This window comes from Notothenia coriiceps, unplaced genomic scaffold (assembly GCF_000735185.1).
Source record: "Notothenia coriiceps isolate Sejong01 unplaced genomic scaffold, NC01 NC01_scaffold00020081, whole genome shotgun sequence".
NCBI classification, from domain to species: Eukaryota; Metazoa; Chordata; class Actinopteri; order Perciformes; family Nototheniidae; genus Notothenia; species Notothenia coriiceps.
The window spans coordinates 632,821-660,798 of record NW_011352782.1 but is presented as its reverse complement, the minus strand read 5'-3'; the positions used below and the strand labels follow the sequence as shown (position 1 = coordinate 660,798).

Below are 27,978 nucleotides of genomic sequence, written 5' to 3'. Positions count from 1 at the left end.
AAGATAATCTTTTTCACTTAACTGAAAATATGTGGACACATGTTGGATTATAAAATGAACCACTTGGTAATAACAAATAATGGGCATTGGCTCTGGAACGAACACCACTCAAGAATTTTAAACCTTCTGCACAAAGGATGTCTTAAAGGTTAATCCTCTGGGCATAATGAGTAGTCTGTAAAGTTCTTGATGTTAGGTTGGAAGAGAACATAAAGTTCACTTTAATTAGCTTCTAAGACTAATGAATCACTGTCTAATTAACTCTGCTTTGTCTCTAGATGGCAATAGAAAGAACTCAGAATTTGCTGCAATCAGTACCGAACAGCTCACTGGAGTCCTTACAAAAACAAGGTTGGAGGATACGCTGCTTCACCTGGTGGATATTTCAACATAAATAACTGTCAAAGAAATATTAAGTTCATGCTATTTATATGTGTTGTCTTTGGTGCAGTTGAGCACATGGAGAAAGATTGGGGACATCTTACTAAAATAATACGCAAAGAACCAGGGAATGATGAACCCTCTGCCAAAGCAGCCAGGTATAATCGCCTTTTTTTACTACTGTGCATGAATTATATCATATTTATTTAATTATGTTTTTTGACATATAAATTAATGTTTATTACTGGATTTATCTCCTGTTATTTGCTTCAATTCTAGTGATCCTGCAGTTCATAGAGCCAGCGAAAAGTTACAGAAGGCTATCAATAGGTATGTTGTTTCGATATCACTTCAGCACACATATTACATGCACCAATAACCATACATTCAATCTTAAAAACAGACAAGATGTGACCTACACATTACATTATTTTGTTTACCAGTCTGTGATTTATTTTTTTCAGGCTGCAGGCTGAAAGTGAATCTTGGGAGGCACTGTTGAACAAACACAGGAGTAAAGCAGAGGAACTGGCGAGGTGAACATGAACACTTTCATTGAGGAATATTGTAGCAATACTGTGTTAGCGTGTGCCAATATTATCTTCTCAATTGTGTTTCAATAATGTTCTCTTTATTTGTTTCAGGAAAGTGGAACGGGGCCAGGAAGGAGGCATACCATTAGACTCAGCATCTGTGGCCCAGTCATCACAGTACCATTGCATTCAGAGCAAACCCGACTACAACGCTCTGCTCCGTCGACAACTGCCCATGCTTCACACTATGACAATGATTGTAGGTTGGAAATTACACTTTAATCTCTTTACTCCTAGTAACAGTACAAACTATAGACAATTTTAGCAAAAGCTGAACGTTTTTATATATACTACATTGTTCTCACATACCATCTGTATGGCGGCGTATTGTAAAATATAGAAGCTGGCTGCGGTGAGAGTGATGAAACATTAAGCAGATGCTTCTCTCTTATTGGCAGTCAATGCCAGCTTTAAGACTTTAAACCAATCAGAATAAATGTATCCATTGGCATTTTTCCTAATCATACCTTGGGCTTTGGGAACCAATAGAATAATAATAAATCCACATTTGACTTATCTGATGACTAATTACAATATGCGTTGCTACATTGTCATAATGTTGATGTATTGCAGAAACATGATAAATGCTTTAAGAAGACAATTTATTTTTTGCCAGAGTTTTAATGTTTTTTTTTTTACATAAAAATACAAATAAATACATAAATATAAATAATAAATAGATAAATACATAATTTTTTTACTACACTGTAAACATGCTGACTATTTCTCAATTATGAATGCATCAAACCTTAAAAAGCAAGTAACATGATTTATTTATTTTAATTGTATTGCTTTTCCATGTTATGTAATCAGTTGTTTCTTTTTGTATGTGTAGATGGACACTCAAAGTAAGATGGTTAAACAGCTTTCATCCATCAAGGAGCAGTTGCAGTTATTGGTGAAAGAGACCAGTGGCAGATTGGGTAAGGATTTTATTTATCTTTAATTTTTTCTATTGAATAAACTGGAATGCTGTAATTTAACAATCACTGTGATTACTTTTACCTAACAGCGGCAGAGGTTGGAATCCAGGATTCTTTGCCTGACCTCATCAGGAATTTCATGGCTGCACCTTTACCCTCGACAACTACATAGTCCCTTTTGGATGGAGGCAAGCACAAGCAATCGATCATCTAATTGGTCATGGCTCATTACGGATTATTGATGAAGCTCATATATTTGTGTACCTTCTGGTAAATTCACTGACATGTGATTTGAAAACTTTCATTGCCAAGTCTTTTTTCGTCTGGTATTATTATATAGATTTCTTTGTCAGGAGATTCTTCTCACTTCTGACTTCTGCATGTTTGACTGTGGCAATAGTTCAGTTAGTCCATGTGTTTGACCAGCAGGTGGCAGTGGCTGGCTATACAATGTTATAAGAAGCTTGGAGAAAGGCCAGAGTGGATTTTTCTGTTAGGCCTTCATTCATTGTATTACCTGTAAAACCTGAAGCTGTTAAGAATTAAGGAACAGGCAAATGTTTCCCAAACCTTTGTAAAAACATCCCCCCAAAACAAGTAATTGCTCCTTGTTCCTGAAATAAAAATATATATAATCTCTATATTGGGAACCAACTTGACTGTTTCTTAAAAAATTGAGTCTGACAATTGTATTGGAAGGACACTTTAAGTGGTTTGATTACTACACATTTTTGAATATACTAAAAAGACACGCAAAGAGAAGCTGAACCATGTTGGTGTGTATACATAATGTTATTAAACCTGTGAAGAAACGCCAATGTATTAATTGAAATGTACTTAGTCAACTTTGACAAATATTGAATATAAGGTATCAATAAAGTCTTTTTTATGTACATCCTTTTTACACACTCATCCCCAGTTACATTTATTCTCTCTTTGGTGCTGCATCTATTTCACTTCATCAGTGTCCCCTGACCATTCAGGAGGAGGCCCCTCCCCCACCGTGACTCACCCCCATCTCTTGCATTTGGCTGGGTCACTGATGCAGAACGAAGCTTTGACATTGTACCAGTCAGTCAACGCTTTGTTCACTATCACTCCTATCACTTGGACTCATTAATGTTCATACTTAATTTTTCTCTGATAACAGAGAAGAATCCCCCTTTTAACATCGACAACAATACATTGAGTGTGAATGACTCCCTGCTCTGCAGTTCTGAGCTCCAACATGGGGTATGCTGAATTTGTCTTGTTATTGTATTCAAGGGAGCGACTAGAGAGCAGGGGACAAGCACAGAGAAGACAAGCAGGGTTGTGACCGTGAGAGTTGTGAGTAAAGGAGGATGGTGCACAGCAGGAAAGATCGATTCTTATTTAGATGAAAATGAGGCTTGATGCTTGTGGGGTGAGAGGAGGGCAGCTTTAGCATCCAAATGAATAGAAGTTTCACAGAAATGATCCTTAAATGAATCACCAACAATAAAACAGATAAAGAAGTTAACAAAGCCTCTGACAGTCTTTTTATTTTCAAGGCAAAGTCTCTCATGACAGGGAGACTGACTTAAGAGTTAGATGATAACCCCTGCAGTTCCTCACTTTCTATTGTATAATAAACATCCTTTTAAAAACCTCAATGACCCATGTAAATGGCATGTTAGAAGCCATCTTAAAGTGTTTGCTTTAGGAGCATATTTGGATAAAGGTGCCCGCGTTGTGCCCAGTCCCTCCAGGTTCTTAGGGTTAGGGTTAGGGATAGGTTATTGTTTGTTGACTATTTTTAGAAAGGTTATTTTTTCTTATACCTAAAGGTTGAATGTAAATAAGAATAGAGATGTGTTTGTGGCCGGGGTAAACAATAAAATACACTGCTTGATAATACCACCAAGACTAAAGTGTGACTTGTACTATATGCACATGCAAAGAACAATTTATGATTGCTTTATTCTCTATCCTTGTTGTCTCTAACTTTAGATTGATTAGCTACAGATTGTAGTAGATGGATGTGTGGAGAGTCAGCATAAACCACTGCCAGTTTGGTCCTACTCCCTCATGCACACCCATCATCTCTTCTCACTACAGCAAGCCTGGCTGCAGCTCTCCTCCACATCCATTCAGCCAGCCATTCGTCTTGGAAAGCTGTCTCTCTGATCTGAGTGATAAACTACAGCAGAATTGCCCAGTTTGCAAAAAACAAGGACACTTGTTTTCAATCTGTGCTGTCAACATTTTCATACTGAAAACTGATGGGAAGTTTCATTCATCGGGGGTTTAGGACAAAATGATATTCTCAGGTTGTACTGTTTTGCTTTAATATTGAATACTGCTCTGGAAATTGCCACAATTTGCTCATACACATGAACATCCTAGCATTGACTTTTAGGCACAAATAATTAAATGACACTAACTCTCAGAGACCAAATATGTCATTTTATTCTATTAAACATGGAAAGCGGGAATAGGTATTGTGGTTTGTTAGACTCACTTACACAATGCACATTCTCAAACCAATATTTGTAAACGACAGAGGCTCTAACATCTTGCTTATTAATACACAATGCTGTCTAATTGCTATATGAAGCTACAGCATGTTTAATTTAAAAATAGCACACCTCAGTTCTTTAAATGTCAAAAAGAAAGCATGCATTTGAAAGTTGTGTTGAGAAAATAATATTGTTAGGTACGGGATCTTACCTTATACTAATGAGGAAAATGGCATGGACTAATTATAATACGACAAGCAATGCTGATGACGTAAGGGGCTATCCATTTGTAAAGAGCGTAGAAGAGGAGGATCTTGTCACCTGAACCATAATACAGTTATAGGTTAAGGAGGGCTGTGTCACAAAATTATGATTTGATGCACTGTATCCAACAAGGCACCAGCTAATACAGAATATGTTTCTATATGTGTAGCGTCTCTATAGTAGACTACCCGCAAGCTCGCGCTCTGTGGTGCTGCGAGTTCAATGGTCAGTGAGACGCACTCAGCTCGCGCAGCCCAGAACGTCCCACATACTCGCGCGACATCAACAACAATGGTTAACCATAGTGTGTTTTGGTAGGAGATTGCTGATTGGAGCTAGACAAGCTTAGTGGCTGTTTGCGCGTCTTATTTCTTCTTTTGTATTTGCGAGCTTTAGTTTCACAACAGTGGTCGTCTATTGCCATTTTTTTTTTTTTTTATTTCGAAAATGTGCGAGGCGCTGTTGGCCAGCTCACACAGTCTTTGCATGTGTGTCCCTGCTGCTTTTCTGCTGGGCTACGGCTACTAACCTAGCTGCTTTTCATTCGGTGGTTAGCTAACGTTAGCCTGGCCGCGTTTATTGACTAGAGGGGGAAAACACAAGCGAATGTAAAGTGTGTTTGTGTGATCTGTTTTATGACACCAGCCCTTAACTATTTTCTAGTCGTCGCTGTCGGTTACGGTAAGAATTGTTGTATGATTGGTCGTAGAATATACTTTGCTGGCTAGCTAACAGGCTAGCTATTTGTGTGTATTCTTCGACTGAAGAAAACGAGTCGAGTTTTCTTTGAAAGTATGGATGACCAGACCAGGATGCTGACGGGTCTCACAGGACTCGCTGGACTAGCACAAGCCGATGTCGGTGATCCAGACTCGGTTAGAAAACAGCAGTCCCTCGGCCAACCTCAACAAGACATAGGGGATATCCTACAGCAAATAATGGCCATCACCGACGAAAGCCTGGACGAAGCACAGGCCAGGTAAGACGGGCGAAGAGCCATTTTCCACACATGATAGCTAAGCTAAAATGGGTCTTATGTTTGCTTTGGGGATCAAGCTTTTATGTGTAACGTTCACGTAAGTTAAGATAATGCATAATTGCTACATTAAGTCAACTTCACGTTACGTTGCAATCCGTTGCTAAACCAATACGTTCACATACAAAATAACTTGGAACACCCACATTACCAGGCTGTTGTAGTTTGAAATGAGGTTCTTTGTTACTTCAATTCGTGCTTTATTTTGTACTATAGTGTGTGAACATATCCACTTGATTGAACAATGGCGATAACGTTAAAGTGTAAAGGTAAATCAATTAAGTGATACATTAAAAAGTTTGAATCCCCTTTTGAGTCTGTTATAATGGTGGACGTTTGTAATGCACGTTACCACTTGCTCAAATTAAAGCTTTTTGCATGCATGTATTTCTTGGTTAAGCAAATCATGAGTTTTGTTATGGCACAGCAGTAGTAGTTAAATTAAAAAAAAAGACATACCCCAGCATTAATAAATAAGATCTTCCAAATAATATTAGTTTTGGTTATCTTCCCATATGATAATATACCTTTTTAGTGAGACTTTTTTTCTTTACCCCAAAACTACACAAAAGTACCTCCAATAACACACAATATGCTTTATATATAGGGCATGTCAAAAGTTGCAAGAGCTATCTGAGTAAAACAAAGTAAGCTATTCTGATAATGTTTCCAAATCCTTCACGTATTACTAATCAGACTATAGCATATTAGATATGCCTAATTATAACATGTATCTGAAAATGCCGCTCTACATCAAAGGAGTGTCGATAACACAACTCATTGAAATGCAAATGAGCTGATAATTTAAGGTAAAGGAAGGATTACCCAGTTGCCCCACGTATCAGCCCAGTGCTGTCTATGATGACAACAATCATTCATTTAAATGACTCGTCACTTAATGTTTGTGTTGGGGGTATTTTCTATATAATTATTGAGAGGAATATGCATTCTGACACGCACTCATTTGCCATGTGGCTCAAGGAGCATAAGGTCAGTTTCAGATGAAGCCACAGTATTTCAACAATAGACAACCGTCCACTGCAAGACTGTGTCCACAGTGTGATGTGTCATTAGCTAGTGATTTTCCACCCAACATTTGACCACCTGGTTCTCTTAATTAATTCACTCCTCTTTCACTCCCTCCCTCCCTGGTGTTCATCCTTTTCATTGTGTGCTGGGTGCAATCAATTCTCCTATAATGTGTACGCGAGTGCAGCTGTCCGCAAATCGAGTTTCTATTAATGAGATGGTGGTGAGGGGGAGGGATGATGCTATACCAGCAGCCTATGAACACTGGGATATTACCTTTTCTTCAGTACAAGTTTGAGGATTTAATCAGCCTTTATGTCATTGACACATGCACAATATTTGCTTTGGAATATTTATTACTGTCTATTATATTTTTTTCCCTTTTTCAAATCTGATTTGTGATTGTTATGTAAAATGCAGTTATTTGTAACTGAATGGGCCAATTACATAGCAGGATATCATTTAGCAGGCCTTTTTATTACAACATGTTAACAGGCTATTCTGAAAACTAATTAAAGGTGTGGTTGCTTTTGAATTGCCAGAGGTGTCCTTGCTGTTTGCTTGTATTGATCTAAACTCCCACTCAGAGCATGTCCTCCTCGTACCATATATGCAGGATTTATACTAAACATAATGCAGCCTTTTGGCTTTTCAGTGGAAAAGCCTTTGCTGCTCTCATGTGCTTAACATTTATATTATCTAGGCAATTCTGTTAATAATATTTTCATCTGGTGAAAAGTATGTTTTTAGCATTAGCTGATGGATTAGCTTGGACTAAGTGTCGTAATGTAAAGCCGTTTTCTAATTCTGTTATCATGTTTAATTCAGACATTAAAAGACAAAATAGAATCAGACCTGAGGACTACACGCAATCTGTTTTCAAATAGGTTTATAATGTATGATATGACTTAAATTGTACAGGCTTTGTCAACATCATACTTGTCTCTGATCAAGTTTGTCAACCACACATCCATCTTTCCCTCTGCCATGGTCTACAAGTAAATGTGTGGTTGCTCACATGTGAGCGTGACACCCTTGTCGTGCAGGGTGGCAGTGTGTTGGGATGGGGAGTGGTCAGGGCAGCGCACGACCTCGGTGTTGCAGAGTACACTTCCTGCGCACCATCCACCCTCATCCTCTCACCCTGTCGCCATATGTTCAGATGCTGGCCAGAGGAATCGCCGGCGCATTGGGGTGGATCAGACGACCCCACAGAGGGAGGGAGAGCAGGGGGGGGCATGGCAGGGGGTGGCCTGCCACTCAACTTCCAGCACAGGTCAGTACAGGACCGCATGAGCACCTCCTTCTCCCCCTCCTGCTCATACCCTCCATGCTGAAGGCAGCCCTCCCCCCAACTCAATCCAGCAGTGACTTAATTGGTGAACTAAATTACATACTTAATGCTAGACACATAACCCCTTTAAATTACACTGCCACACAGAATATACTCATAGAAAGGCATTATTTCGTACAAATACAGTAGGCGCACTATATGCAAGTCGTCATAGTCCCCATAAATACTGCAGTGGTCATTCACAACTGGAATTGGTGTTGAGGTCAGGTGTAGCCAAATCATGTTCGTCCGTGGTTGTTTTTAATGTATTCTTAGTAATGTTATTTGGAAAGGTATTTCAAGAAATGTTTCCCTAGTCATGCTCATCAGAAATGGAGGCCTCATGCTGGTTTTGTTTTTTACATAAACGTTAACTGTATATTGCACTTGCATGTTTACATAATGTGGTTGTTGCCACTAAAATCTCTTTTTCACTAAATTATCTTTTGCGGTCTGTAAAACTCTCTAGAACCCATCCATGTGCTTGTGTTTTTATACACCTATAGAAATAATGGTTAAAAAACAGGGGGTGCACAACATTAAAAACACATATTACAATATAAGGCTGCACTGCAAACTGTGGCCACACAGTTACTATAGAAACAACACCTTACTGACAATCAAAACAATAATTTAAAATGTTGGGCTACATATAGTGCATGCTTGTGATGCATGCATAGTTACATGTATTTGTAAGTTGTTTCATTAAGTCTTTGAATGTGCAAAAATATATCTTCAAAGTGCAGTTCTATGCTGTGCTATATGCATTCGCCCTCTCTGATGTAATTGGTGTGCACGACTGTTATAAAGTTAACGTTAGAGACTACTGTCAAGTAACTTGGGGTCTTTTTAGCAACGGGTCTTTGCTACAGCATTTACATTTTACACGTTTTAATCAACGAGTAAGCTGTATGGGTGTGTGTGTGTGTGTGTGCATGCATGTGTATTACTAGAAAATGTTGCTGCTCAGGTGTTCTGATTTGATTACGGTGAACTGTAGAAGTTTTGCCCTTCCTCCTTTTTAATTGCTTTTAGCCTGTATGGCAATAATTCTGATTCAATTAAATGTGCAACTTTATCTTAATCCTCTCTATAAACTCACCATCTACTTTTATGGAACAAGTCTTTCTGTTGTAGGCTAGAAATTAGATTACTGTCTTAACTGTGGAATCTGGTGCTCAGTAATGATGACCTTGAGGTTTGGCATCATTACCTGTCCCACAGTGCGAAGCATCCAAATGACAACATTACTCTTGCTAGTTCAGATTGACGCATCAGGGATGTTTCTGCCCTACAATGGCATTCGCTTATTGAAAATGCCTTTGCACAACATGGCTCTGTTGCACTTCACTTCTTGAAATACTGAATGCATAATACATACAGCTCCTCTACCTGTTTTTATGGGGGAGGACATGGAATGACTTGAGATGGAGGTCTGTTTATCGTAATCCTCCTCGCTCTCTCCCTCTCTTATTCCCTCTTCTCTCTTACAGGAAGCATGCCCTGAACTGTCACAGAATGAAGCCAGCCCTCTTCAGCGTTCTCTGTGAGATCAAAGAGAAGACGGGTAAGTTTCTACTTCACTCGCTCTGTTTGTGTTCCCCAGTTGGCTCAGGTTAACCTAGTGTGGAGCTGTACTGTGCCTTTGTTACAGTTTCCCCGACACAAAGCTACTTGTTTACAACCGTGCACTGAAATCCTACTGATTGCATTGAATTTGTTACAGAACTGATTCAGTTACACACATTGTTCATCTTTTGGTCGAAGATCACTTTAAATAAGTACTTACTGTTTTTGAGTAAATATAGAAACATAACGTATTTTTGGCGGCTCTGCACACAGACCATCTGAAACTCATTTCAGTAGATCGGTGCTTTGAAACTTGAGACACAGACTGCAGAACCTGCTGCTGAATATGTTTACACATTGGAGTTCTCTTGCATGTATCCTAAATAGCCATTTTGCCTTCCATATTGACCTGTATTACCTGAATGCAGAGATATGCCTTACCCATTTTTACCTTTCCTGTCAGTTTTCAACAAAATGAAAAATACAGTGCTATGTGGCTATAGATAGATCAAGGTTCTAGGTTCTTTATTGTCCAACTAATGATAGATGGATATACACTTTATTGATCCCAAACATTGGGAAATGTAGTTGACTGTCACCACAATACTTACTTTATTAAAGCAGGGTCATGATATATTACTTATACCCCTATTACAATTTATCATATCCAAATGATGTGAAACATTTCAACCTGATTCCAAACGAAAGTTCACACACAGCTAGTTGACAGCAGGCAGATATGAATGAATCCACAGAGGTTATTGTGTTACATTCAAGCTATCTCAGTCAGTACAGAGCAAAAAAAAGCTACACCACACAATGTAGGGTAAGTGTGCATTGGGAATACATTGATATGCGCATCAATGTAGTACCTTTATCCAAACATCACATGCAAAGCAAGAAGAGAATATTCTGAAATCGTCCAAACAAATGATTCTGAATTTCAAAAGCACGTGATCTAATGGAAATTATTGAATATGTACATTTCTCAAAATTGCTTTAAGTCACAAAAGTATTCAAAGTAAACACACTAATTATTCTCATCTTGTCTGCGATTCGAGTGAGGCACCTTACAGATTCCAGTGTGGTTGTACGGCGCAGGCCTGCTATAGGTGGCAGATGGATGGTTATGGTAGTGTAAAGGGGGTGCATTTTTGAATTCTCTCGCTTTGCCAGTATCTCCCATCTCTTCTCTCTCTTTGTGCCTTTCTCTCTTTCAGTAGCCTGTTGTGTCTCCTAACATCAAACCTCTCTTGTTCAAATACAATTTGAAAATGCTGCACTGCTGTCTGTTGTGGCCCTCTGTCAATAATGTATTATTGCTCTCCAGTGATTGGACAAAAGTAAAGGCTAGGCTTGAGTGAGTGGGGCAGGGTGCACTGTTTCCCAGGCAACCAGTGGTCTTATTTACCCTAATGCCATTCACTTTGATTTTCACATTTAGTCTCCCGGCAAACGAGAGCCAGGGTTTGTGAGTACTCTTACAGTAAGCTGAGCAGAAGAACAAAGCAGGCATAGAGCTAGGATCACTATAGATTCATGCTGGAGGTGAATATGCCAACCGTGAGATGTAGAGATCTGTGGCTCTGCCTGTGCTCTGCTGGCCACCTGCCACATAGTGCCCTCCTAACTGCACTGTGTACCTGCTTTGGCATTTCTCTGCTACTCCACCAGACCCCCTGCAGGCCCCATTATGTGCCTCTAGAATGTGAATTGACTTCTCTTCAGTGCAGCTTGTGGAAGACCCAATCAGTAGTCCTCTAGTATCTCCACAGGTTTTTCTGCAGTCCTTTTTCACTAACAAACATGCACTTGAGTCGGCACGCCCACACACACACTCTGTTTCCCTTGCACACATGCGCACACACCGAACAGGGATAAAAGCACGCTCGGTCTTGGGTCTACTCCTACTGCCTCGGTCTTGTCCTCTCCCCCTCCCTCCCTCTGCCTCGCTCCCATTCTTGAAAGAGAAGACTTGCTCTGAACTCAGGGCTTTGATATGGTAATGTGATGGTGGTGGTGGAGGAAGGGAGGTGGGGCGTGGGGGATGGGAGGTGAATTCCTCTGAGTGCTGCAGTTGGTTAGATTGTTTTCATTGTAAAGGAAATGTTCTGCGCAAATGCCAGTGCCCCCCACTGCCCCAACTCCAAATCACCCCCCATTTTTACAACAGTGCCTGTGTTGTCCTGAGCTCTCACATTAAACATGACCTCCATCTGCATGAAATGTGATTCCTGCTAATACTTTATTAAAGATACACCCCGAAAAAGAAATTAAAGCACTTGGAGAGAGCCGGGAAATGATCAAAGTTGAGAGCCAGTGGCTTTGCTTCAACTCAGTTCTGTTCTCGCTCGCTCTCATGGGTATTTGCTGTAAAAATAGCTCTTGGTGCAATGGGACAGCTTATGCCAAAATCTCTCACAAGCCACTGCAGTTACTCTCAGAAGTTTTTCATTTAGTTTGGATATGTTTGAGGCTTTTCTCCTTACTTTTATAAATGCCTTGTGCATGACAACAGTGAATATGTCACTCACTCTGTTCTGTCACCCTGCTCGAGTCCCTCTTTTTCAAGCCTGAACATTCCCAGTTTATTTTTGAACATGCTTTAAATGAGAATAAAAATAGTTTTTCCTAGCGGAATTAAAGCTTTTTGTAAGCGTATAAAAAAGTGTATTGCGAGCTTCTCCCTCCTCCTTGGACAAGTTCACACCCAAACACTTGCCACTCTTCTTGATAAGCTGTCTGATAAACAACTATGTGGGATAATGCTTCTAGTTGGCTGTGTGGAAGTGGTGGCAAACTGACTGCAACTTACTAATTCAAGACTGAAATGGTTAACTCTGTGTCGTCTCTAAAGGCCCTGACACACCTACCCGATTTCGGGAGTCTGAGGCAGTCGGGCATTCGCGGCGCCCTACTCAGGTTGGTGTGTCCCACACCGTCGTTGCTTTACGGCACATTTTCACACCTCCCTTCGGCCAAAGTTATCACTCTGATTGGCTGTTGCTTCTTTTGAATGATGAATACACACTACCGCTGCCTGCTGGTAAGGACAGTTATTGCCACTCGTCGACTGAAGTCTTTGCGGTGTGATCGTAGGCGGGCGGCGTAGGCGGGCGGCGTAGCCGACGCAGGCGAAGTAGCGGACGTAAAAGTCGGGATGTCTTCGGTAGGCATTCTTTGGTCTCAGGTTGGTGTGTAGCGGCCTTTATTAAAAGTGAATGTGCCAGTCACAGTTGTAATTATATGTATGTTTTCTGTACAGAACCACTCATATAGGCCATGCATCCTGAGCAACAAATGTGCAGGTTTAACAACAAAAAGACATCTCGATGGCCTGAATCCAGTGAGCTGTTAACTGGAGCCAGTGGATTTCTCTGTTAGGTGCCCAGTTTTTCCAGTATACTAACAATGTGCTGGGGCTCTAAATGTTAGCAGTTGGCCTCGGCAAAAGGCCTGCTCACTTCCCTTTGTGTATTTTCTGAGAAGCCTTTCAGTTGGTATGAGTTTTTCTTTTAGAGCACAATCATTGCCTGATCTTTCAAATTACATGTTAATAATTCTGTTGACAATTACCATCAGTCCTGTTTGTTTAATTCGACTTGTGTGCTTTTTCTGAACATCTACAAACACCAACATCTCACATTCAAGCGGCACGTGGATAGTATGTTGGCAAAGCTGCTAGCTGACAACCCATCATCACATCCTATTAATGTTTTGACAAGATGGATGAATGGTGAGATTTAGCCAACTCGATGAACTCACTCTCTGGTTTATGTTTGTCAGTGCTATTCCTGACTACATTTAATACAAAAGCTTCCCCTCTTTCGTTCATATAATTTGGAATACATATACCTGATGATCAAATGATCATGGATTAGACTGTGATGACCAAATAAATATTGTTGCAATATTGACTGTCCAGAGTTGTACAATCATAGCTCAAACTATGCAGCTGGTTGGTATTTAAGTCTTCAAAGTTGTTCATATTTGATCTCTCATGTAACCTTAAGCCCCGGACACACCAAGCCGATTTTGGCCGTCGATGGATGTCAGGCCGACGATGAGCGTCCTGTCGCCCTACTCAGATTGGTGTGTCCCGCACCGTGGTGTCTTTTCGGCCGTGTCGACACCTTTTTGGCCAAAGGCTGTCGGTCAAAGAAATCACTCTGATTGGCTGTTCAGCTAGCGAATCAGTGCATGAGAAGCGAAACGGAAGTGAGGGACCCAAACAAACTATTAAGAAGGCAAATCTGAGATTTCATTTAACTCCAGCTCTTGACACAGGTTCGGGAAAGCCCCATGAGCTTCTCGTTGTAGAGTGAAAATGGAACGCACACGCTATTTGTTGTTTGTTTATTCACGCAGTCTGTTCTTCTTCTCTCGGTGTATCACACAGTCTGTCTTCCGGTTGTTTCCTCTTTTGAATGACGAATACACACTACCGCCGCCTGCTGGTAAGGAGAGTTATTGCCACTCACGCATGCGCAGTTCGTACGTGCTTCTTGGCTGTCGGCTGAAGTCTTTGCGGTGTGTTCCAGGGCGACTGTTGGCCAAGGCGCAGGAGACGTTAAGCGATGTTCCGTCGGGACGTGTTCTTTGTTGTCAGTTTGTTGTGTAAGGACCTTTTTAGGAACACCCCCACACTAGTGAAGCTTGTCTCGTTTCTGAAAGAATCCTTACAATATTTTGTTAGCCTGTCAGTTCCTTTCAAAGGGTTACCAATTAAATTAACAATAGGCGCATTCACACCGCACTACTTTTCCCACAAAGGTTCATGAGAAGTTAGTTCATGAGAACTCTTTAGCTCTCATGAACTAAGTACAGATCGCGTACAGATCACGTTCACATCGGAATAAGTCCCTGGGGGAAGGATTAGGCAAATGAAGCCACTGACGTCACTTCTTCTTCTGCTTTGGGTTTACTGGCAGGTCGCAAACAACTTCACGGCGTAGAAGCTGCTGAGACTCCCAGCAGCTTCTACTGAAGCCTTCCGAGTATTGTGTCTTATTTTGTGTTGCCATAAGTTAGTCTCTCTGCGTTTCTGCGCTGGGCTAATGCTAATAATGCTAATGAGAGGATAATAAAATGGCGGCTTCACAAAACCTTTTGGGAGTTTTACGGGGCGTGGTTTGCATTCCGCCCAGCCAATCAGACATAAGAACCTTTTTCTCCCACGAAAGTACCTGCTCTCTAGCAGGGACTGAAAAGGGGGTTAAAAAAGGTTCTGATGAACTAATTTGAGTTCCGGCTCTTTTTGGTGTGAACGCGACATTTCGGAAATATATATCGGAACTAAAGTGGGAAAAGTACTGCGGTGTGAACGTGGCTATTGTATTTTTTATCGCATTATGAAGGTCCTAATGTTTTTGCGAGCCATGTGTGTTTCCCAATTAAATCATTATCTTACCTTGGCACACTCAACAGAAAGGACCCTATTAGTGCTAATTGAATTACAGCATGATTGTAATTGTAAAAGCAACAAAACAAAACGATATTTAAAGTCACACTTAGTTGCCATGTGTTGATTCACAGCTGTAATCTATGTCACACATATTTGAAATGGGGTAATTCACAGCCAGAATAAACACTTAAGCTTTTACAGCCTTTATTAATCGTATTTAAATAAGTATTTATTTATATTTGAATGTAATTTACAAACCCTTGATACCCATTTGGTAGCACTCCATTTTTTGTTTGGAAGAAAAAGCCCATTTAGCCTCACATGATGTGATTTAGATGTTTGTATTTCATGAACTTTGACAGACTACAGTACATGAAGTCTAGTGAATCACATGCCTCATTAAAGCAACTTAATTATTATTAGTTTCCAAAGAGCCCAATTTGGAACAGAGCCATAACATTTATGAGTTGTTAGGAACCTGTGGGAAGCTTTTTTTATATTTTTATGAGGGTAAGCATACATTGCTTTTTAAGCCAAAAGAAGTAACGAGATAAAAATAGTCTGGTAGAAATGCAACCTATGTGAAGCTACAGACCTTCATTGTTTTACTATCCCTTGGGTTGAAAGCTAGAATAGGCCATCCACCTTTGTACAGCCGAACAGACTTGGTCAAATTCTTAGGTTTTCTGCCTTTTTTTAAAGATCACTTTTATATTTGCAGTGGTGTTGCTGCTGGATTATCTCATTGACATTTCAAGAATCTCTGTTGTTTTGTGGTGTCCTGCCACTCAATTGTTTTTTCTCTCCCGGCCCCGTTGCAGAAGAGAACGAAAGAAGATAGTGTGTGCGTTTGGGGGCGGGGGTGTGCAGGAGTGATACAGGGAGATTGATGAGGCAGTAAGAGCAGGAGTAATTACTCGGTGTCCATTCCCCAAGCCAGATTGGCAGACGGCTAATATCACACAGACCCCTGGCCCTGACAGGCACACCACCGCCCCCCACTCCCCAGCTCAAAGTGGGGAGGCACAGCACCCCAACCTCCAGCCTAGACCTAATGGTGTGTGGGCCAACTGATTTCCCCATGTGGTATTATTCCTGAAGGAACTGGGCCTCAGTATACTGACATGGGAGACTGCGGTCTGGAGTGTGTTTTAGGACGGAAGAACTCAGTGGAATTAATCATCTTTAAGATTGCTGGAACATGATTTTTGTCATGATTCACCAAGACCAGCGATCTGGCTGTGCTGCCGCTAAATAGTCACGAAGATCCGGTTAGCTTCGACAACTGAATATAAATGCATTGTGTTAATGGATTCCATTGTTCTATTACAATAAATGCCCAAAATGACAGCAGAGAAGTTTATTTGGAGATGAGTAGATAAGTGAAACTGAAGATGGGGAGTTGAAAACATGAAAGCACATGAAATTGAAATGAAACTGAAAATTCAAATAATATTTATTTTTGCCATATTTCATTTGGTTGAATTAAAACTTGTAAGGGGCATACACATACTGGTGACAGACATAGAAATGTTATTGGCCAGAGTAACATCATGGGCAAGGTGCCATCTTTTGCACACTTACTTACAGATCCACAAATTACAAATAATTTAGGCTTAACAAGAAAGCAGAAAATATTGAGTGACCCATCAGAAGATGGGGGTAGACTCCTTACTCTTCATCTCATCTGCCCTCCCTCAGCATGTCTATGACTCTTACAACGCTTTTAGGCTTTGCTCTTAAAAGAAGCCAGCGTCTCTTTAATTAAAGATATGTAAATGTGGTCTCAGCTGGATTGCATTAGCTTGGTGGCGGTGGGGTGGGAGAGTGTCGGAGCCTAGCTTCTAATCCTGACTAATTAAGGATTAATTACAATTGATGGGAGCCTTCCACCCCTCAGCAGTAGAGCACATAGCTGTCCCAGACAGTATGTTTGTATATTTCACAACATGTCATAAATGCAGGGGAGAGAAGGAAACATCAGGGCTAGTAAGGGAGGGAGGGGGAGGGTGAGGGAGGGAGGGAGGGAGAGATACCCAGCCATTCCAAGATGAGCTCTATGCATTGGGGTTTAACAGAAACTGAGAAGCCCATGCTGCTGTTAAACTTGACACACTCCTCAATGGTATGGATGGAGGGAATAATGTACCATTTGCTCATCAAAAACACAACATATATTGGGTGATTAGTTTATATTTCCATTAGTGTGTTATTTGTGTATTCATGTATGCCTGTAAAGATTTGCAAAACCAATTAGGGATACCCCAAACAAATATGCCCCATAAATAATATAGACACGTTGGCTTTATTCCTCAGTAAACTGGTACATCGGACCCGACTAACCATGTAGCCTCAGCTCTCTCTGGCACCATCTGACTGTGTCATAATGCTTGTTCACTTGTTATAAATGGGCACTGCTCTTCTGATCTATCGCTTAATTGCCATCTAATTTGCATAACAGTGCAAATTAACGACCTCTCAAATGAGCGTTCATTTTTCACAAAGTCTTTAGGAGCTCCTTAAGAGTCTGCGCTAATGAGCACAGGAGGCAGCTGGCCTGATGAGAGTTGACTGGGGAAGATCCTAGCAGTGCTTTAACAAGCATCCCGCTTAGGTGCTCTTCATCATCCTCCTCTTTCTCCTGTGACACTTCAAATTGTGACTTCCTTGTCTCTTCATTTTTCTCTGTGTGCAAAACTGTTCTAGACTGTGGGTATCATGTTGGAGAGGTAGTCCTGGCAGAGTGTTCAACATAATGATATTACCGTTAAGGACCTCGCTTTTAGCACTTGTGTCATTTTGATACAATAAGTGTTTTCTAGGATTGAGTTGTATGTGTTATAGGTTGCAATGTATCCACTTGGCTAACAATATTAGCAAATGCCAGTATACTCAATGCAAGGTCTGTTTAAATGCGATCTGGATGATTCACCAGGGCCTGCCCACACCTATGTGTCTTATCCAATGTTGTCCTTATTTTGGTCACAAGTACATCAATATATCCTAGGCATGTTTGATGGGTCAAGCTTTAATTAAAAAAAACTAAAAACTAAAAAAACGTGTTTTAAGTCATATATTATGTGCTAAATACAATCGCTCGTGCCCCAAGTAACAGCACTTTGAGGTGTCTAACAATTTGCATTGTCCATGTTTTGCTAAAAGTATGCATAATGATAGACAAAGGGCAAAGATTTGTAGATCCTTTTTATCCTTATTTACTAGGTGACAACACAAATTGATATATCCCTCATTAGTGTTTGTGTGTTGTGGTGTGTGTGTGTGTGTGTGACAGTGTGTTTATGTATGACAATTCAAGGGGGCTACACATAGTCATCGCTTGAGTGTCCAAGCCTCTCTTTAGTTAATTAAGGGCTGATTAATGATGTGTTGGACTGAAGTGTTGTGTTTGCCAAAGGTGTGAGTCCTCCAATTCACACCTTAATCAGAGCACACTGTTTGCTCTGAATGCTTACTTCGTAGTGTGTTGTGTGTGCGTGTGGCTGCGTGTTTGGTTTGTGTCAGAGTGGGGGGCTGCGTGCAACAGGACTCTTGTGGACTACCCAAACAGATGCTGATTAGCGTGAGCTGCTTAAAGTAGAATTGGACATATGGATCAGGCTCATTGAGCCGACTGTACTCCACAGAAAAACACCATTTTTGAAGAAAGGAGGCGCGCACTTTTGTGTTGAATTTCCAGTAGATATTTAGCTTTTCCTAATATCCATTTGGCAAAAAGCCCATCAGGAAAATAATTCATATTTAATGACATATTCTACTACTAGCTCAGGGCAACTTTTTATTCACCCAAGCATTTTTAAGCAATACATATTCTACAGAAATGGCATGATAAATCAAAGTACTTTATGTACAGAGGAAGTTTTGTGTGTAAGTTGTCAGTAATAAATTGTTCAAACATGTTGTAAAGAATCGAGGCTCCTACTAACATTGTTAAAGATTGATAGTTCTGATCTGAGCACATGTGATGATGACTAACTAGACATAGTGAACGTGATGATTTTTTTTCACCGCATGGATTTAAAGGTCATGGAAAATTCCCTCTCTTCTCTACGGTTGGTGGCTGGAGATCAGTCCAAAGGGCTCTGCAAGCCCAGAGAAAAGACACAGTGTTAACTGGGAGATGGTGAGGTGCCAGGTCCCCCTCCCCAAAAGGACAGATACAAGTACACCAAAGCCTTTCTTCCTCATCAACATTTTTTATTACATAGTTGATGTCAAACTGTTCCAACATGAGAATTTATAAAAGAAAGCCAGATATGGTCCAGTTAGGTTTTGGTTGGTTTTGGTGCATTTTATCCTCACCACCATTCTTACACCCTAGTTTTTATTTGTTTTTAGGTGGGAAAATCTGACGAGAAGTTTAATATACGCAGATTGGCCCCAGTTCTTGTTTTCCGTATCTAAATTTGTGTTTCCCATTTCATACCCGGCAAACAGTTGTAATCCTCATACAGGGTCTTACCTATCCTATCTCTGGCTGCAGTTGAGATTTATTTTTGTGCGGAACATTTGCATATTCATGTAGCATATTTCCATTGTGCAAACCATCTTTCTATGGCCCATTCTCTTTATCTGAATTCTCTGTCTGTAATGAAAGGAGAAACTGATGTTTTCACAGTCCTATCTTTTCACTCTTACTGGCTTGCTTGCTCTCTGGCACGTCTGTACTCTGTATATTTCTGTAGACTCTCTCTCTGTCTCTTCCTCTCTTGCACACATATCTTCTCCTATGACTCCCTTTTTTCAATTCTCCTTGGTTCTCCTTCTCCCCTCTCTCTCGCTCCTTACCTTTTTTCCCCCCTTTTTTTTCCTTCTCTATCCTTCTCTCTCTCCCGCTCCCTTGCTCTCCCAGTGAAAGGCTGAGAATACCCAAGGGAGCTGATGCAATTAAAATGCTAATCCTGTCTGTCTACAGAGAGAGGGAGAGGGGGGGGCTGACAGCATGAGGGATTGCGGCTCACATGGAGAACTCGACTGAAATGGAGAACAGAGGGNAGGTGGGTGGGGGGTGCGCTGAAAGGGAGAAGGGGGAGGGGATGTGTGTTGGGGGGAGACAGAGTGAAAAAAGGGGATGCTAGTGAGGGGAAAAAGACAGACAAGGATAAAGCTTGTGTTGTGAGCTGAGCAATGATATACTGACTGCATTTAAGTCTTATCTCTCCCTATGTGTGGAAGGCATTACAGTTAATGTACAGCACTACGCTATTGGTTAGGTTCCTCAACCTTACCTGCACCACTTCATATATTGTGTATTGTGTCTGCACAGCACACCGTTTTTACATTGGCTGTGCAGAAATGAGAATGATTATGTATGCAGTGAAAGCCCAGCTGGATACCCTGAATATTTCATAGTATGTGTTGCTCGCTCCGTCTCTCATTGCCACACAGCCCAGCTAGTGTGGTAGCGTGTGCATAATAGTGTGATGTCTAAGAGCTAGGGATGCAGGCTGTGGGCCTGGCTGTCTTCGTATTTAAAAAAAATAAAAAATAAAAAAAAGTATCATTACTTACAGCAGTCTTGAGTTTTAATCTCTCAGTAACGGGGGCAGTCCAGCGGCGATGTCAAGAGCCCATTGATCAAAGGGAATCGCTGCCTGGATTCCTCAGACCTGCAGATTTGTATTTTTTCTAAAGTCTCATGGTTGGCTTGCGAGTGGAAGACTTTGGGACTTTTACAATTGTATTGCATGTGGTGTTTTTTCTGTGCAGCATCTTAACAGCTGCTATAATACCACTAGACCACTAGACTGTGCATGAGTGCAATTGTGGGTAATCACAGCTTAATTGGAGTAATTAGGGGAATGTAGGGGCATTAGGCTACAGCTGGGGGCCATAATGAGGAGTGGGGGCAAAAGGGAGGGGGAGAGGTGAAAAGCTTCAAGAGCCACAGTTGCCCTCTTCAGTTGAGGTCATTTGCACTTTTCAGTGATTGCACAGGGAGTCCAACATAAGAGTACACTCAACCAAAGCTGTGCGTGGCATAATGGACCTAATTATGAACACAAAACTTGAACCGCCATCAGAGCGTTTACAAAGTATCCTGTAGTCTCAACAGGTACAAAACAAATACCTCTGGTGCTTGATCAATATATTAGCTATAGGTTACCTGGCTAGGAAGTGCAGAGACCTTTTGTGAACAACTGAAAGAAAAGAAAAAGAGGAGGGAAAGAGATGGGCGAATCAGGGTCATTAGTTCAGGCGGCTGGGTCCGCTGCATTCCTGAGCCCTTAGATGGGGGAGCAGCAGAGCAGGAATGTGCCGTGGAGAGAGAAGGGTCCTAAGCAGAAGGAAAGAAAAAAGCAAGAAGGAACAAGAAAAAAAGGGGAGTGAAAGTTGGACGCTTTGCTAAGGGAGGCCTTAATGGTGGAAAAGGCTAATTTATCAAATGAAGTTAAAAAAAAAAAAGCTACAACTCATCTGCTCCAAAGCACTTGGAAACTTTAAGCAAAACCGTTTTTGTCCTCATTTCTTTCACATCTGTTAGTGCTACAGAGCAGCTCTACTCATTTGTTAGCTCTGACTCAGATACGGCTGCAACGTTTTCTTTTTCAGGATAACTCTTTAGGACAATTTTAACAACGACGTTAAGAATCCTAGTTGTGAAGGTTGTGCTGAGAAAAGGCTCTGAATGACTGAGAACATGAACCTCCTCACCTTTGATGATGAGCTTTGGCTAACTAGCGTAATCCTTAATGAGGACAAACGCCTAACCCAGTTTCCACTCAGATTACTCTTATCATCCATATCATTAGCATCTGGCTCCTTCAGAATCCTGTCTGGTTTACCACAGTTTAAATAGGCTTTTAACACCTTCATTTGGATCTATATGAATGTGGAGCCACTGCTGTGTTTATTTGTGACTGAACTTTAACTTTTTTGCACCAATATCCATATTAGTAAACATTCCATTGATAACTTAGTTTCTTGCATTGTACTATTGTTACTACTTGTTTCCTTGCAAGTAGTATGCGTTTTAGCGCTGCAACAAATAATCTCTTTTTTTATAAGAATCGATAGAACTGTTTGCTTTTGTTTCCTCGACAAAAATGTAATTGAAATCAAAAGACAATTTCAAAATCAAGTTGGTTGAACCTAGATGCAAACTCAGATACTCACTTTATGATGATATCAAACAGAAAATAAAGGAATCCTCACATTTGAGAAACCAGTGAGAAATGTGGGTGACAATTAATCAAATGTCAAAACAGTTGCTGTTAAGTTTCTGTCGACTGGTTAATGAACACATCACTAGAGCTCTAATATATTGTAATTAAATATATATATATGATAATAAAAGCAATTTGGAAATATAGGCAATAAAAGTTATATTTTTAACATTCCACTTTAAAGTGAATTATCCATACATCATGTAGTTCTTTTGCATATATCTATATCATTAAATAATGTATTTATAATTAACAAAATAAAATAACTTTTTATAAATAACTTGACCAACACTTTGAGTTGCAACACCAAGTTTCTACTTTATTACTTTTTGAAGTTGAATGATCGAGAATCAGAAGGGGCAAGAGAAAATACTGTTAAGTGTTAAAAGCTTAAGGTTCTGAGGAAAAAGATGGGTTTCTGTACTCAACTTGTGTGTGTGTGTGTGTGTGTGTGTGTGTGTGTGTGTGTGTGTGTGTGTGTGTGTGTGTGTGTGTGTGTGTGTGTGTGTGTGTGTGTGTGTGTGTGTGTGTGTGTGTGTGTGTGTGTGTGTGTGTGTGTGTGTGTGTATGTGTGAAAGAGAGAGAGAGAGAGAGAGAGAGAGAGAGAGAGAGATGAGAGCATGGCTGCAGGCTGACAGAGGTCCTGGTATAATGCAGTGGTGGAGAGCAGCAACTGATAACTATACTTATGGCCACTGGGGCTCATAGTGACAGCACATGCACTCCCATTACTGGTCCCATGCCTCATGCTCTTATCTTTGGCAGGCTGCCACCGAGGGGCCACACTGCCCTCTGCTGTTGGTTCGGAGGAAGCTCAGGCTCATTGAGAATTCAGCCACGCGCTCAAAGCAATGACTCAGGGGAGAAACTTCACTGGGTTTTGACAGGGCTGCACTTTCTTCCAATTTTGGCAGCAATAACGCATCTCCCTATGCACCCCTCACACCCACAGGATTGTTCTTCTCCTTGAAGAGAAATGTATGTTCTCTCAGAAACCTTTTCACCAACAGGTTTTCTCCACCCCAGAAAGGCTTGGGGCAGAATGTAACAGAAAACTTTCATAAACAGACAAACGTTGACCTTGTTTACTTTCTCTCTCCTTGTGTCTAGTGCTGAGTATACGAGGTGTGCAGGAGGAGGACCCCCCAGATCCTCAGATCATGAGGTTGGACAACATGCTGCTAGCAGAGGGGGTGTCAGGTCCAGAGAAGGGAGGGGGCTCGGCCGCGGCGGCTGCAGCTGCAGCGGCGGCGGGGGGCTCACCCACCGACAGCAGCATCGAACACTCCGACTACAGAGCCAAGCTCGCACAGATCCGCCAGATCTACCACTCTGAGCTGGAGAAATACGAGCAGGTGTGTACAGATAAGAAGCCACTGCTTGAAAATCAACTGTTGTCCGAAGATATTAACATGTTTAATGAATGAAGTCAGTTACAGAGATAATTGATGTACATTGGTTTATCAGTAAGGTAACAATAGTGTTGTGCTCACTGAAAAAACTCACTGTGTACTGTTGGACTAAATGATTGTATTCCTACTTCTCTTTCCATGTTTGGAGATATTTAACTATTTTCAGCTGCTGTTGTGTTGAACTTTGTGCAGAGAATGGCAACCACAACTAAATAATGGATAAAGATTGTGGCCTCATTAACATTTATTTTGACATCGATACATTTGGTTATTGATACTGGAGTGAACACACATTGTGAGAATGTTCTCTCCAAGTCAACGTGGACAGAAATGGTCCCTTATCGGCCTGCATTCTGTATTTAGCTCTTCATGGTTTAGATTCTTGATGGCACTTGGTTGCACTTTCCATTAGTTTGACTGGTATAGGAGTGAGAAACACTGCTATGGACTGTCTGTAAGGCTTCCAATGCTGTGACTAACTCCCCAAAAAAGTATCCAGGTGTAACACGTTTTTTCTTAGAAAGATAAAGGCTGCTTATCAACGGAGTGATCAGTCAGGCAGAAGAGGCATCTCATCGACAAAAACCATGTCATGGCTCAGGATAGAATCCGTGCCTGGTCTGTCTTTTACAGTAGTATTAAACTTCTTTCTCTCTTCTCTCCTTGCTCCAGGCCTGCAGTGAGTTCACCAACCATGTAATGAACCTGCTGAGAGAGCAGTCTCGCACACGGCCCATCTCTCCCAAGGAGATTGAGCGCATGGTGGCCATCATCCACCGCAAGTTCAGCTCCATCCAGATGCAGCTCAAACAGAGCACCTGCGAGGCCGTCATGATCCTGCGCTCACGCTTCCTCGACGCCAGGTGTGTGTGTGTGTGTGTGTGTGTGTTTTATTTTCCTGTAGTGATCCGAGCATGTTGTTGTTGTTGTTGTGTCAGAGCTGCACATTCCAAGCAGGTTGCTTATTTTCCCTTCTCTCTCGTGTCTCAGACGTAAGCGACGCAACTTCAACAAGCAAGCCACAGAGGTGCTGAACGAATATTTCTACTCCCACCTCTCCAACCCTTACCCCAGTGAGGAGGCTAAGGAGGAACTGGCCAAAAAGTGTGCGATCACTGTGTCTCAGGTGAATGACCACGACTACCCACATCTCTAAAAGGCTATCCTCTATCCTGTGTCTGTTTTCAGATCAGTTTCACTCCATCATTTAGAACAGCTTTGTTTTTCAAACTTGTTTAGTCCGTTGTTATTTCAAATAATACAAAAATAGCTAAATGGCAGGGGTGTTACGATATATTGGGATAACCACCATGTCAGAAAAATAAAATGTTGATATGTTATTAATAACAAAACATGATAGTATAATGCAACATTGAATTATTCATTAACATAGTTCAATATATTGATTCATTTTGGCTCTGATGAAACTATAATATCGTGACCTCCCTACTATACGAATAAATGATAAATCCTTTTTAGCTGGAAGGGAAACCATAGTGATGTTACAACCTAAAAGAAGTGTATATCTGACACACCTCTTTCCCCTCAGGTCTCTAATTGGTTTGGCAACAAGAGAATACGCTACAAGAAGAACATCGGTAAGTTCCAGGAGGAGGCGAACCTCTACGCGGTGAAGACAGCGGTGGATGCTGCCAATGTGTCTGCGCAGGCTAGCCAGGCTAACTCTCCGGCAACGCCCAACTCAGGTAACACACGCTCCATCACGTCTACCCCCAAGCCTTTGCACTTCTCATTAACAGGCTTCAGTTCCTAAACATACACTTTCATTCTTAAACACAACTGAACCTTTTTCGAACCACACCATGACAGTTTGAAGGAGAGACTGGATTGTTAATAGGAAGCCTTACACTGCACACTGCTGTCAGCAAAATGCACACACTGTGTTTTCAGAAATGCTTCAATTATTTAGCAAGAAAACATTCCTAGACGGTTATCAAAGATATATTTTTCGGAACTTTAACTGTTGTGATACTATTGTGTATCATTTAGAGAGACTCACCTGATGTCTGCTTTCTGTCAAACCCCCTATTTCTCCTACAAATCATCCCCATTCATTATTTGTTACACGCAGTCATAATATGATCATCTCAATTTGCCAAGTGAGCTGAAGGGATCAGCTAGGTGATCGTTCAGACATTGGGTCTCATTTAGTCAGTTCCCTATTTATGGCACAATTGTCCTTAAACAAACAGTGACCACTTTGGACAGCCATGTCGTTAAAAACCTTTAAAAATCCAATTAACTATAAAATTCAGTTTTAACAAAAAAGAAAGCCCAATCTTTCCTCCTCACCAAAGACCAACAAGGAAACCAAGTTTACTTTAAACAAAGTGTTTTTATGCAGCTGTAATTAGCGTTTTTTGAAAGATTGGAATTACTTTCACATTTTATTTTCTAACTGTCACACACTTAATCAGTAGTGTGTGTGACACTGTAGGAGACGTCAGGCTTTTAGGCCTGTAAAACCATCTTTTAGGAACACTGCCCGAGACCATTCCCCCGGATATGTTGAAGCTGGTTATTAGTATTTCCCTCCTTTAGTCAATATCCAGGACCAGTGGTGACCTTTTGACCCCATGGCATTGTGGTTGAACTGATTGGATATTGGCTATATATATTGCCTGCAGGGTCACCGGGGTCATACAGTTTGTCTCACACAGGCGACGCCTACCTCAGCCTGCGTTCGCTCAACGGGGAGGGTCTCAACATCGCCCCCTCTCTACAGCCGCAGGTACGCACTGAGGACAGCTGCAGAGTTGACCTCAATGCCATTAGCCCAGCTACCCAGAATCCCTGGATATCTACCCTTAGCCTAGCTCCCTTCGACCCTCGACCTCTCCTCAGATCCCGTCCTGACTTTACCCCTGACCCCAGCAACCCCTCCCCAAACACAAACAAACGGACTCTTGTTCCCTCTGAGGATGGCTTCTCTGGACAGGATTAATGTCAGTTTGTTGTTGCATATCCCTCTGTAGTTACATGAACAAATAGTCCCTTCATCATCAAGGCCTTCCTCGAGACCCTTGTAGATGTCGACATATCAGGGTATTGAACCAGCAACCCCTTTTGATTAATGGTCCGTTCAATCAGGAGAGACTTCATTTTGTTTAAAGAACATTTATTGACACATGCCATATGATAAATGTTAAGTCTTTGGCGATTAGACCCCGATCCTGAAATCGTATATCTAAAGGGGGGATGCAGCGGTGAGCATATGGGAACACCCCCCCCGGGTCTAGACCGGTGATGATGCTGAAGATCTGGATTTGATGAGGAGATGGGATGAAGAGGAGGTGTGATGAGGTCTTTGGATTAGCTCTCCTGGCACCTGATATGATGAAAGGAGGAGGATGGGGAGGAGGTGGGTGGCAGCATGAAAACCTGAAATCAAAGCTGACTGCAGGAGAGAGGAGAACCATTTTAAAGTTTGGCTGCAGCACGCTGATTGGCTGCTGGAGATTGAGGTGAATGTAAATGGTTAACATAAAACCTGTGATGAGCTGATTATAAGCAGCTGCGGAGTGAATGTATACCAGTCTTCCTGAAAGAACCGCAGATAGTGGAGCCCTCATAGTTCCCCCGGAAGTCAGCGGCAAGCTAACTTCTGGGGAACTATTGAGGGCTCTGCGATCCGCCATTGCTGTAAAAAAACTGGTACATTGGAGTGAACGGAGATGTCGTAACTCTTCTATTATATGGCGCTGAGGGAACCCCCAAAAAGGAGGAAAGTGGATGAAAGATTAAGATCGGACCACTTGACCAGGGGTTTTACCTTACCAGGTGGCATGGATTCTGCTGACACATGATTGAGGATTTAGACCGAGATTTATGCAGTGAGGCAGACATGTATATGAATTCTATAGAGAAGGAGCCTGACTGCGGCCGGGTATGAACTAGGAAAAGAGAAACCCCCAACAAACGAATGATGAATGATGCAACGCAATGAATCATTACGATAATATGCGAGAGTGATATGATACTAGTGCTGCTCTGAACGTGGGCATGAAGTTACCTTACGTGATGCGACGAGTCTAAACTGGGAAGCAAGCAAGGGTTAGACAGGAATGTGCGGGGAGAGAGAAGGAAAATAGGATGGGGTGAGCTGCGTTCCCTGTGATACTGACTATTGCATGGAGCAAGACTTCTGATGGCTCAGGCAGTCTGCTGGGATAAGTGAGAGAGGCATAGCATGTGGTAAAACCTTATCTTAGAAGGATGTCATACACCACCACCAGTTATATGCATGGCTTACCGTAGGAGTTTAAGAGTTTTTGATTAGCCAGTACGGTGCGGATATCAGGTCGGATAGGGCATGCGTGTGGTTACACGCATAAGGGCAGAATAAGCAA

General features: G+C 41.5%; 2 protein-coding genes across 5 annotated transcripts in view; both read left to right on the top strand.

Annotated features, from left to right (window-relative positions):
* Positions 1-3,213, top strand: part of dsn1 (DSN1 component of MIS12 kinetochore complex) — an 8,434-nt gene extending 5,221 nt beyond the window's left edge. Inside the window, exons 5-11 of the mRNA XM_010779328.1 lie at positions 279-351; positions 452-539; positions 661-711; positions 846-917; positions 1,026-1,173; positions 1,810-1,897; positions 1,987-3,213. Of these exons, the coding sequence (XP_010777630.1) occupies positions 279-351; positions 452-539; positions 661-711; positions 846-917; positions 1,026-1,173; positions 1,810-1,897; positions 1,987-2,069 (603 nt within the window). The 3' untranslated portion in view covers positions 2,070-3,213. The remainder of the gene's footprint in view (positions 1-278; positions 352-451; positions 540-660; positions 712-845; positions 918-1,025; positions 1,174-1,809; positions 1,898-1,986) is intronic.
* Positions 3,214-4,824: 1,611 nt separating this feature from the next.
* Positions 4,825-27,978, top strand: part of pbx4 (pre-B-cell leukemia transcription factor 4) — a 28,856-nt gene continuing 5,702 nt past the window's right edge. The window contains exons 1-8 of one of the 4 annotated variants that reach the window (XM_010779325.1): positions 4,825-5,620; positions 9,533-9,606; positions 23,307-23,551; positions 24,281-24,471; positions 24,599-24,734; positions 25,158-25,314; positions 26,144-26,146; positions 26,257-26,360. In XM_010779325.1, coding sequence (XP_010777627.1) covers positions 5,436-5,620; positions 9,533-9,606; positions 23,307-23,551; positions 24,281-24,471; positions 24,599-24,734; positions 25,158-25,314; positions 26,144-26,146; positions 26,257-26,360 — 1,095 coding nt within the window. In that variant the 5' untranslated portion in view covers positions 4,825-5,435. Of the gene's footprint in view, positions 5,621-7,868; positions 7,983-9,532; positions 9,607-23,306; positions 23,552-24,280; positions 24,472-24,598; positions 24,735-25,157; positions 25,315-26,143; positions 26,147-26,256; positions 26,361-27,978 lie in introns of all 4 variants that reach the window. The other 3 variants (XM_010779323.1, XM_010779322.1, XM_010779324.1) reach the window with 3 other exon arrangements.